Source organism: Carassius carassius, chromosome 42, assembly GCF_963082965.1.
Source record: "Carassius carassius chromosome 42, fCarCar2.1, whole genome shotgun sequence".
Classification (NCBI taxonomy): Eukaryota; Metazoa; Chordata; class Actinopteri; order Cypriniformes; family Cyprinidae; genus Carassius; species Carassius carassius.
The window spans coordinates 497,501-509,839 of record NC_081796.1 but is presented as its reverse complement, the minus strand read 5'-3'; the positions used below and the strand labels follow the sequence as shown (position 1 = coordinate 509,839).

General features: G+C 40.4%; 1 protein-coding gene across 1 annotated transcript in view; it reads right to left on the bottom strand.

Annotated features, from left to right (window-relative positions):
* Positions 1 to 203: 203 nt before the first annotated feature.
* Positions 204 to 12,339, bottom strand: part of LOC132123887 (collagen alpha-1(XV) chain-like) — a 34,765-nt gene continuing 22,629 nt past the window's right edge. Inside the window, exons 30-42 of the mRNA XM_059534579.1 lie at positions 12,304 to 12,339; positions 11,368 to 11,389; positions 10,412 to 10,471; positions 10,299 to 10,324; positions 10,107 to 10,187; positions 6,967 to 7,114; positions 6,604 to 6,671; positions 4,443 to 4,571; positions 4,301 to 4,348; positions 4,103 to 4,165; positions 2,312 to 2,509; positions 1,627 to 1,736; positions 204 to 952 (exon numbers count right to left, since the gene is read on the bottom strand). The exon at positions 12,304 to 12,339 is cut by the window's right edge and continues 6 nt beyond it. Of these exons, the coding sequence (XP_059390562.1) occupies positions 694 to 952; positions 1,627 to 1,736; positions 2,312 to 2,509; positions 4,103 to 4,165; positions 4,301 to 4,348; positions 4,443 to 4,571; positions 6,604 to 6,671; positions 6,967 to 7,114; positions 10,107 to 10,187; positions 10,299 to 10,324; positions 10,412 to 10,471; positions 11,368 to 11,389; positions 12,304 to 12,339 (1,248 nt within the window). The 3' untranslated portion in view covers positions 204 to 693. The remainder of the gene's footprint in view (positions 953 to 1,626; positions 1,737 to 2,311; positions 2,510 to 4,102; positions 4,166 to 4,300; positions 4,349 to 4,442; positions 4,572 to 6,603; positions 6,672 to 6,966; positions 7,115 to 10,106; positions 10,188 to 10,298; positions 10,325 to 10,411; positions 10,472 to 11,367; positions 11,390 to 12,303) is intronic.

The window sequence follows — 12,339 nt, the reverse complement described above, 5'->3', positions numbered from 1 at the left end:
GTGCAATAAATTCATCTTTAAAGCAGTGACCTCTTAAAGTCAGTTTACATGATTTTCCCCCACAGTATGCCATTGTGAATAATGTGTGTTAAACAGGTCAAACAAGCCTCGGCTGCAGACACTACTCTCACATTCAGGTTCACCGCAGGGCAGGCTTTATGAATAACAGCAATATGAAAATCATAGGCACTTTAAGATCAAAATTGGAAAAAAAATGTTTTATTCAACAGACAAACACTGCTTCAGTTTATGTGCTTTAGAAAATCTATGAAAATGTGATTTGATGGAAATCTGATCTCTTCGTCAGATTGATTATATCAGTAAAATGGATGCAGTATCCAGAAACAACAAAAAATAGAGTTAAAATGCATTTATCCATACTCATTTTTGAATGATGTCCGGTCGCTGTATAAATAAAACACTGAAATTAAAATAAATACAAAGAGTAAGAAACAAATAAATGACGTGATCAAAAAAGACTTTTCTTTGGAAAATCGACACCAAAAAACACAATATGAAAAGTACAGTGCATAGAAATGACGGCCAGTGTCCCAGTCCATCACTGGGAGTCAGCCAAAACACTTTACATTCTAGAGCCATGGCTTTGATTGTGTTAAAGTTCATGTGGCCAGAGCCTGAGCTCCATGGGTCACGGCTTCTCCTCCGTCACAGCGTCCCGTCCGTCCAAACGCTTCAGTATCTGTGGAACCATCTCCTGTGGCGATCCCGTGCCGTGTGGAGCTCCTCCATGGTCCTGTGGTCGTGGCTGGTCTCGATGCACAGGACGATGAAGCGGTTGGAGCAGCTGCGTGTCTGCTGGTTCAGTAACCCGCTGTAGAGGAACGACGCCTGACCGGTGATGGCCATGTCACTCGCTCTCCACGACTCACAGTTCAGAGAGGACAGACGCTCGCCTCTCTCTGAAGAACCGTGCCACAGCGCCTTCTGGGGCCTGAACACACACACACACACACACACACACACACACACACACAGAGATTCACTCAAAAGTATATAAGTGTAGTTTACTAGAGTGAGAATTTTTCTTCAGCTTCTAGAAACAGCAAAATGTTTTTCACTTTTCATACCGTGACATAAACCGAAGTCTACTGGTTACTTAAAAACAAGCATAAAACACTGCTAAATAAATCAGACGAGCTGATGATCTGTAACTGGGACATGTCACACATCTGATCATCACACATTCAGAGAAAGATCATGTGTTTCACAGCTCAAAGAGTGTAGAGCGTGGCTTCATGACACTCCCGTCGCTCCTGCTCTTCTGTTCATACACAGACTCTCCTGAAACACCACAAACATCCACAGCCCACACAAACAAGCCTAAAACAGCTACTAGCTGAGCACAATTACTGCTCCTCTGTCACGCTCCCATCCCAGGATATATTTACCGGCCTGGAGTATAAATACACATAAACACAGAACCAGAAATAAAGCCAGGGCTGGAGAACTATGACACTGAATCATCACCAGAGTTTGAGTTATTAATGAGGTGCATTCAACACAATGCTTAAGACGTGTATGAAAGCACATGATTGGACCAGAAGCTCTGGAGGTGTTCCTCTCATCTCCATTGCTGTGGTGAGAGTGTGCTGATGTAGTACTGACCAGAAGGGGTCTCTCATCACGTCTCGCCCGTCGAAGGAGTACAGCGGGACGCCGGGGGGGAGCAGGTGATCGGAGAAGATGCTGTCCCAGTTCTTGAACAGGAGCTCACCCTACAGACACAGAGCACACATCAGACACACGCTTCTCTCATCACAACATCCAGAGACAGGAGTCCAGACTCTCTGTCAGCATTCTGGACCCCCTGGAATTTCTTGTTAACTTTTGAACAGTAATGTTATTTGTTATTGACTAAAATCCTCCTCTGCTCTTCTTGAGCTCATGACACGGGCACTGATGACAGATTCATTAGCAAATAAATGATTTCATGTTTTCAATGAACTATTTGATCTGTTGCACAAAACAATGATTTGTTCATGCATCGAAATGATCCAGTTCTTGACTCAATGATCCCATCGAAGCAGAATTTCCAGCTCACCAGAGGAGAAAGTTATCAGCACAGCGTGTGCAAACAGAGTTTGGTTTGGGACGGGATGAGGGAGGGTTAAGGAGTCATTATTTTGGGTGACCTATTCACACCAAGAATAAGGTAAACACATCAATTCACACGACAGCCAAATGAAAATGCATTGAGCAGTATTCACTAGAGTTGAGCACAGGCCTGAAGCTTCACAGCGCTCGTGAGAGATCATGAATTATTACTGAGAAGCACAGAAAGCGTCTTTACCCTCAGGTTGACGATCGGCATGTTTGTTCGGTACATGGGCTGCACGGTGTCAATCAGGTCCTGTAGGTGGTGTGAGAGGAAGGCCTTGTAGTCGTCTCTGATGCCCATGGCTTGAGCTTGAGTCCGGCACAGTTTATTGACCGAGTGGATGGAGCCCAGGTTTCCGGTCAGCGGTGTGTTGAGAGCCACTAACCTGAGCTGAGACACACACACACAGAAGAAGCACACGCGTGAGACAACACTCCTCCAGTGCACATCACTCACGACCGGTGGCTTTCTCCTGCTCAGAAATCTTTCAGACTCATGCTAAACTCCCAGTCATGTGGATTCCTACTGAAATGACTTGCCAAACAACAGTAAATGGGATTGTAACTAAACATGAAACTTCGCAAAAATGATAGAAAAGTGTAGTGTATAGAAAAGAAGGACCGGTATATTGGCCAATAACTGTAATCAGCCCATGAAAGCAGTGATCGACCGGCCATCATCCTGTCAATCAAAAGGGGGCGTGTCAAACTGAGCGTGAAGATAATGTTATTCACACAAGGGTTGCCAGATCTGCAGTTGTTCCATTATTTCTAGTGCGTCTGTTATCCAAAAACTGCAAAGAGTCTTGAGCTTTGTTACTTCTGAAAAGAAGTCTCAGCTCTCAAATCATGTCCATTTGACCCAAAATGCCAACAATAAATGCTCCTAAGTGTGGCTCTTCCGCTTTGATAGTTACAGCACAAAACAAACAGGTGCTGAAACATACAGTACAGCTTACAGATGTCTCGTGGAACTGATCAATCAGTGTTTCAAGCCAAAGAGAGATGTCAGATATAACAGAGTGCGATTGATGTGTGACTTTATGTTGCATTTAGGAAAGTTATCTCTGCTCACAGATGGAGCTTATTCAGGTATGTTTGAATAAATCTGTCATGAAAACTAGATGGTGTGCATTTCAGTGTGATTATTAGATGTGAATATGAAAGGTTCTTAATTTAACCTCTAATACTGAGAGGGTTCCTGAATAGTTTGCAGCATTAGACCAAGCTATCGTCATGACTGAGTATAAGTGTCTCTCTAATATATCAACCCTCCGTCTGAAACACACAAACACACTGAGCACAGACAGACTCGGAAGCAGAGATTGTGTGGCTTGAGTGTGTGTTTCTGTCATCTCTTCAGAGACTCAGAGCGGCTGGATGATCTCCACCAACAGCAGATGGACAGCACCATCATTTAGTCTAAAACAGGAGCTCCAGACGCCGCAGGGACGCTTTTAGAGGCCTGATGATCTTCAGAACCAAAGCATGACTAATCTCACATTCGTCTCTGTGGACGACAGCCTGGGAATGATTGTGAGGTGAGTGTTCAGCGCACTGCATCATGGGACAGATACGCTGTGAAAGTGCAGGATGTGAGACGAGTGTTTAACCAGCAGCAGGAGCCACACACACACACACACAGCGCACACACACACACACACACACACACACACACACACACACACACACACACACACACACACACACACACACACACACACACACACACTCACTCTCTCTCTCACACACACACACACTTACTCTCTCTCTCACACACACACACACACTCTCACTCACCCTCTCACACACACACACACACACACACTCACTCTCTCTCTCACACACACACACACACACACACTCTCACTCTCTCTCTCACACACACACTCTTACTCACCCTCTCTCACACACACACACACACACACACACACACACACACACACACACACACACACACTCACTCTCTCACACACACACTTACTGCGTTGCCGGTGTGTGTTATGGGTGTGTGTCTGATGTGTGGGGTCAGAATCAGGGGTCCAGCCTGTAGAGGACACACAAACACATACAGTCACACTGTAAATGAGGGCCACAAGACTTAAAAACACTTTTCCATATTTAAAAACTTTTCTTTGTCTAATAAAATGTGTTCAGTGAGAACCAATAATGCAGTCCTTACATCATCCTGTGGGAGGACGGGGGAATACGTCTCTATCATCCCGCCGAGCTGTGGGAGAAACTCCACATGAAAACTGACATCTTCTATCTGAGAGAAGCTCAACATCAGCTGTGAAATATGAAGAGTATGATGAGAGGCTGACCTGAACCTCTCTCCAGCCTCCTGGAACCTTTATATAGAGTTTACTAGAGTCCAGAACGAAAGACAGCGTCCCGTCCTCCACCGCAGACGACTGATGTCTCATGGCCTGAAGACTCACATACGTCCTGACCTGCAGGAAACACCACAGTCACAGTCCAATAAATATGACTTTCTTTCTTCCGTGGAACACAAAACCAGATCTTTAACATATTCAAATGTTGCTGATGCTCTTTCAGTGTCCACTTGGTTTGTGATCCACGGACAAATGTGTTTTGTGATCCAGTAAGTCAAATGCTCATTGCAGGTGAACTCTGGTGGAGATCGATGTAAATGTGTTTGACACACAGGGGTCACATGAGAGAGTTTTAAACACTCTGTTGTGCTAGATCAGTGCAGCTTGAAGATCTTTCTGCTTCTCAAAACACCGAACCCAAACCCAGCTGAACCTGTGTGAGGAAACCTTTCATCCTCATGACAATGTCTGACTGGATCTATCCAGTTGAAAAAAATAAAGTCATATCCCAGTCAATGTTGGCTCTAAGATGCATGCATGCTGCTGCGCAGAGTAAATAATGAGTTGGGAAAGCCACATGATTGTATTTTAGTAAAAACAAAAGAATTGCAATGCTCGGGTAAACCACTATAAAGTCGATGTCTCTATAGAGTTAGAACTGGTGAATGTGGTTTACAGGTTTCACAAGAAGAGAATGATGTGCACCAAAGGAGTTCCTGTAGAGACCGAATACTAAAATAGCTCTAATCGAGAGTCCTCCTCCTGTTTTAAAGAAGAGTGGCTTGATTAAAGGAACACTTTTTTTTGAAAATAGGCTCATTTTCCATCTCCCCTAGAGTTAAACAGTTGAGTTTGCCTGTTTTCAAATCCATTCAGCCGATCTCTGGGTCTAGCGGGAGCACTTTTAGCTTAGCTTAGCATAGATCATTGAATCTGATTAGACCGTTAGCATCTCGCTCTAAAATGACCAAAGAGTTATCATATTTTTCTTGTTTAAAACTAGACTCTTATTTATTTGTTTACATTGTGTACTAAGACCGACGGAAATGAAAAGCTGAGATTTTCTATAACGATAAGACTAGGAACTATACACTCCTTCCGGCGTAATAATAAAGGTACGATGTGCGCAGCAGGCGCAGTGATATTACGCAGCACATGAATATAGTCCCCAGCTAGTGTGTGTAGTTGCAGCAGTAGCAATGGGCCAAAGAAACTTCTTTAAAACTATTACCGATCCCAAACCTTTGAAAGGCAGTGTATTATACTGCAAAAATGTTTTCTCGCTCGGGTAACCTAAAATGTAGATTATTTAGTTACATCAAGGGTCAAATCCAAATTAAATAGCACATTAAAGTTAAAAGTGACACACTATGAGTGTGTGTGCTGGAGTGGTCTGGTGTGAAGAGTGTTTTTGCTCAGGTTACTCATATGTGCACCCAATAGAGAAAAGATCTGCTCAGCAACAGCAATAAATCATAGGGAACAATGATCCCTGGTCCACTGGGATAAAAACAAATATTAAATAGCTAACACCATCCAGCCATACCTGATTGGCAACGTTCCTATTAAAGAGCGAATGTGAAAAAGTCAGTTTTTATTACTGCATTTATCACTTTGATATTAATGGGAAAAAAACTGAGAAATTCTTTGAAATTTCAAAATATCATCAGTTGAAATGTATAGTAATATATATTATATATAAGTATATAATGCGAGAATTACTAGTATTAACCATTGTAATGAATGGAAATTAATTACATTTAAAAACCTCATGACTGCTAAAAAACTGTCCAAATGTATAAAACCTAAACCTAAGGGTCTTCTGCAAAGTTTCATTCCCTTACTAAGAACTATGCATGTTTAGAAACGATCTCTCTCTTCCAGGTCAAAACAGACATCTCTGTGATCGAAAGTGAGCATGTTTGATAAAGCAGCCCAGGTCAGGTTGTTCTCAGAGGCCAAAATCAACGATGAGCGTCTTGAGATATCCTACAAGAAATATGACTGTATTCTGTAAACTGACCTGATTCACCGCTGGGAACATCTCAGGGTCCTGTTTGCGTAAGGACACTCGAGCAGAGTCACATTAAAGCAAATGAGTGATGCATTGACAGTTTTGATCAGACTGTGAGTGTTGTGTTTGACTCACGGTGCTGGAGGTGTCAGCGGCGCGTCCCGGGGGCCCGGGGGGTCCAGGAGGGCCAGGGATCATCACGCCTGAAACAACATGAACTCTTGAGCAACTCTGCATATCAAAGTGTGATAACAGCAGAAGTGTCACGGTGAGATGAAGAGCAGTGGGGATCTCAGCAGGGACTAGCGTCTGAGGACCCCTTGCTCCCTCATAACCCTACATCAACATCACATCTACTCCTGCGTCACAGCGGGACATCAGGACTCACACAAATAAACACACCAACCTCCAGAGGCACTGCTGCACTGGGCTCAAGACAACCGTGGATTTGCAAAATGAGAAAAAAATACAAGTCAAATACTTTAGGGTTTTTCGTACCAGATGTGTGTTGTCCAGGAGGTCCAGGAGGTCCTGGCGGTCCAGGAGGTCCAGCCACACCGATTCTCCCCAAACCTGGTGCACCGGGGGGTCCTCGTGGTCCTGGATGACCAGGGGGTCCGATGATAGATTCTCCTTTAGCCCCCTGCTGACAAACCAACATCAGCGTTCCTGTACATGTGAAAGCCTTCCATCTTGACTCAGAAACACCAGACTTGGTCAAACTGAAGGAATAGTTCATCCAGTAAAAAAAAGATCTTCCAGTTATTCAACGTGTATTTTAAATAATAACAGCTTGTGGATGTAAATTAGTGAGCAAACAATGCTTCTAAAATTACAATTATTATTATTATTTTGCTGAATTTGTAATTTTTAAAAGATCCATATCATAATGTATGATTATATATTACTTGTATAATATTATTATCATTGAGATGCTTCTATATTTTTATCAATATTTTAAACATTTTTATTTTTATATTTTACATTTTATCTTTACTTTAATTTAAAGATTTATTGTTTTTTTAAATGTTTGTAATTTTTAGTAGTTACATATTGTTCTTATACATTTTTATTTCAGTCGTAGTTTTAGTTATTTTACTACATCATTTTAAATTAATTTAAATCAGAAATGCTGACTTGGGAACTACCTGAAAAAAATAAATAAAAAGTCTTTATATTTTCTTGTATGTCTTTTAAAGTGTATTTTATTTCAAGTAGGCTAATGATTTTTTTTTTTTTTTTTTGTAAATGTAGTTTTCATATTATATATATATATATATATATATATATATATATATATATATATATATATATATATATATATATATATATATATATATATATATATATATATATATATATATATATATATATATATATATATATATACTTGACTATAATAATTTGAGAATACTCTGAAATAGCTGGAAAAAAGTTGATTTATTTATCACGTGTTACGTTCGAATTGGGATCTACAGTAGGTATAGAAAATAATACTTTTCTTTTAAAATAATCTAATTTTGTTGCTTTGCAGCCTGAAATTAACAGACACAGTTTTTCTTAATCCAACTGTTTACTTATTTACTCAGTGTGACCAAGTGGAAGATATAACACGACATGAGATGAGAACTGAGAGACAGGAATGAGAATGAGATGAGCAAAAGGAGAGAGAGCAACAGCCGAAAAATAAGAACTCACAGCTGGATACATGAAGAAACAATAATCAAAAACTGGATTTTTGGAAATGGAACAGTTTACAGAGCTATAAACATCTTTACATATTTAGGTTGTAATAGTCATATTTGATCCTTCAGTCTTCTGTGGCTCATATAGTCAGATAAAGTGAGAATATGGAGAGAGAAAAACATCTCAATTTTATTTAGAGACTCAAACTGAGAAAGATATGCCATTTGAAGCAGATGCTGATATTAATATGATGAATGAGATCTTTCTAACAGTACAGCAGATACTGACATAAAACGTCAGTAGTGTTTCTGTGGCTCAGTGGTAGAGCGTTGCGCTAGCAGCACGAAAGGTTGTGGGTTTGATTCCCAGGGAGCACATGTTAGCCTGAATACACTGTAAGTTGCTTTGGATAAAAGCGTCTGCTAAATGCTTTAATTTAATTTAATTTGAATTGAAAATGATCTAAAATATCAGTCGTCGCTCTATATCTCCAGGAATCTGTCTCATTAAAATGAGATTGAAATGAGCCAAAGATGAAGAAATCAAGGCTCCTCAGAAGATGTGAGATGTTCTGGAGGCTTGTGAAGATCATTCCTCCGCTGAGGAACAGTGAAAGTAAAGCTTCTGGAAACAAACGCTCCTCAAAAGATCCTGAGGATCAGATTTGAGACTCTAAAACATGATTGATGGAGAATCAAGTAAAGCTGAGCTGCTTCAGTCCAGGAAGAGTTCATCTGGAGATATTACTGACCTTATTCTGACCTTTACTTGATCACAATCAGGAAACATCTGACACGAGGAGCAGCAGCTGAAGCTGGACGTTTCCATTATTATAACAAAAGAGTTTTTGATAAAAAAGTCTTGGTTACGCATGTTGACCTCAGATTGGGAAACACAATGGGCAAAAGGAGGAATCCTGTGAAGCAACAGCTGTGTCTCTACACGACTGATTCATTGCTATCAGCGGGAGCGTCTCCTCTCATCTGAATCTGCTGTGTGAAGGAGGTCACCCACAATGTGAGTGTTCAGCTGGCTTCAGAAGGAGATGATGGGTGGCTTGTGGCCAATGACAGAAGTGACTACTATCTTGATGCCTACTTGCATCACTTTGATGGTTCCCTGTAGTTCTCACCTTCTCATGCGCAGCCCCACGATTGGTGGATTATGTACAATACCTACATTGGTCAAACAGCGCATAAGGCCACTCTATCTTAAAGCATCTTTTGCTGGCATGCCGCGATCAAGGATGCCATACCCAAGGAGCCTCTGAATAATTGAAGAATAACCGCTATTCGATGCTTGGAATCCCCAAGCAACTGTTGGAGCACAGATCGCCTGCTGCTTGGAAACCAAATCCAGTTTCATACTGAAAAAAGAGGAGCTCTACCCAGTGGAGAACTTACTCTTTTCCCAGCTGACCTGAAGGCCCATTTGGACTGGGTGATGGGGAAACATGTCGGATCACAGGACATGTTCTCACTACACTTATCTGTGTGTGATCAAGGGAGAAACTGCTGCTTGTGCCACAGATAGAAGAGATTGAGAGGTGAATCTCCAAAATAGACGCTACATTGGCTCCGAAGAACAGAACAAGTGAGCAAATGCACATTTTGCTTGTCCATTTCATTGGGCTTTTCTCAATGATGTCAGACTCCCAAGTGCAGCCCCTAGTGTCAGAACTTGGACACAACTCTGAAGTGACCGACTGAAAGGGAACTCTGAACTATTAATCAGTCGACAGAAGGCATGGAGAAGATTGCCTTCAGAGTTTGATCATGTTGATTATTTAGAGCCTTAGAAATTCATGATCAAATATGATACAGTAGCTTTATAGGGTTAAAATAAATGCACCTCTAATAGAGTCTAATGGAGAACTGACAGAATCAGTGGTCATGTGATGCTTTCAGTTGCAGTGATATGTGTATATATCAATATATATCGGAGTCACTCACTGCTGAACCTGATCTCCCCGGCAGCCCTGGCATCCCAGCTTCTCCTTTCTCTCCTCCGAAACCCTGGTCACCTTTTTCAGCCTGACACAGTCATGCATTCAACAACAACAACAGCTCAGTGCAGCTCAATCTCTGTTTAATCAGTATCTAAACGCTCTCAGGATCTGTGAGAGAATGTCTAGATAAACTCACCATGACTTTGGTTCCCAGTGTGTTGCCTATGAGAGAAGACGCATGAGATCAGAACCACATCTAAGTCAAGCTGTTCAAGGACAGAAGGTGTGATGTGATTGTGAGGTACACACCGGAGGAGGACGACGATGATGATGAAGATGATGATGAAGGCAGGTCTCTGCTGGCGCCCTCTACAGGTCAGGACCACACAATCAACACAACACCACCAGCAAACAGACAACACTCACAAAAACTATGCCAGATATGTAACATTACAATTGGACATATTAAAAATGAAAATAGTTATTATTTTTTTTAATTAGAGATTGTAGAAAGCACACTCTCCAAGTTCACATTTAAGCAAAATAGAGGAATAGTCATTAAGTAGACAAAATCATCACCAGATTCATTCTAAGTAAATGATAATAATAATAATAATATATAAAAAATAATGTGATCTGATTCTAATGTGAATTTGTTTTAACAAGAAAATTCAGACAACAAGTGAATATTATTTTGTTCTGCTAAAAACACTATCATCCAGTAGTTTGAGGTTAGTAGATTCAGTTTCTGAAAGAAGTCTCTTCTGCTCAAAGCTGCATTTATTTGATCAGAAATACAGTAAAACAGTGAAATATTACTCCAGTGTAAATCATCTGTGTTCTGTGTGAATCTGTGTTAAAGTGTAATGTATTTCTGTGATGCTCCGCTGTATTTTCAGCATCATTCCTCCAGTCTTCAGTGTCACATGATCTTCAGAAATCAGAATAATATGATGATTTACTGCTCAAGAAACATTTCTGATTATTATCAATGTTGAACACAGTTGTGCTGCTCAATATTTCTGTGGAAACTGTGATGCATTTTATTTTTCAGGATTCACAGATGAACAGAAAGTTCAGAAGAACAGCTTTTATCTGAAATAGAAATCTACTGTAACATTATAAATGTCTTCACTGTTACTTCTGATCAATTTAATGCAGCACTAATGAATCAATCTATTCTTTTCTTTTTTTTTTAAATCATAATGTCCTCACACTTTTGATCAGTAGTGTATGATAATCAGAAAACATCTCTTAAAACTCACCTTGTGTAGAATCACTGTTAACCTTACCAAAAGAAAGACAAATAAGTGTTAATATAATTGGTGTGAAACAGTGTTAATTCAGCACATCATGAGAGAAACCAATAACTGTGGACTGTAAAAATAGATCCTGTTCTGCTGGTTCCATGTGGAGATCACACCACCGTGATCACGAGCTCCATGTGTGGATTATGGAGCGTACGCACTGAACGCTGGCCTTGACTCTGACCGTCTCAACATACAGCGGCTGCACTGAAGGAAACCTTAAACTAATGCTGAGATATATACAGTACATGAGCACTAATGAATGTAATGCACGGTCCATAAAGCATCTTGAAGAGGAAAACAGGCAGTCATCTCTACCTGAAGCACCTCATGCCATAGATAAAGGGAAAATGCTCATATAAAGAAAGATAATGACATATCAAATCACATATTTGCTAGTCTGACATCCATTAAGTTCATATAAAATGCATTTAATGAATTTCTTATTAGCAGAGATGGATGAAATGAGCATTACACTTGAGATGGGTCAAGTGTGCATTTGTCAAGTTAAAAGGTTTCTCACATCTAAGTTTGATATCCAGAGTGGACTGACACTACTAAATCTAGTAACTAACTAAATGAATGAAAATAAATTCTACATAATCTTAAATGCTAAATTAAAATAGTAAATAATAACAACATTATTTTTGCGGTTCTGTTTGGTGCAGAAATGACACACTTCACCTTTAATTATGACGAATCAACCGAAATGGGTAGGAAGAATAATTATTGAGCAGCGTAGAGTGAGAGTTAGAGAGATTTTAAAGACGACGACAATGATGATGAGGATGATGAGGATGAGGATGATAATGATGATGAGGATGAGGATGAGGATGATAATGATGATGAGGATGAGGATGATAATGATGATGATATTGAGCGGTAGACACTTACGGGGATTTTGCAGCCGGGTCGAGGAGGGACTGGAAA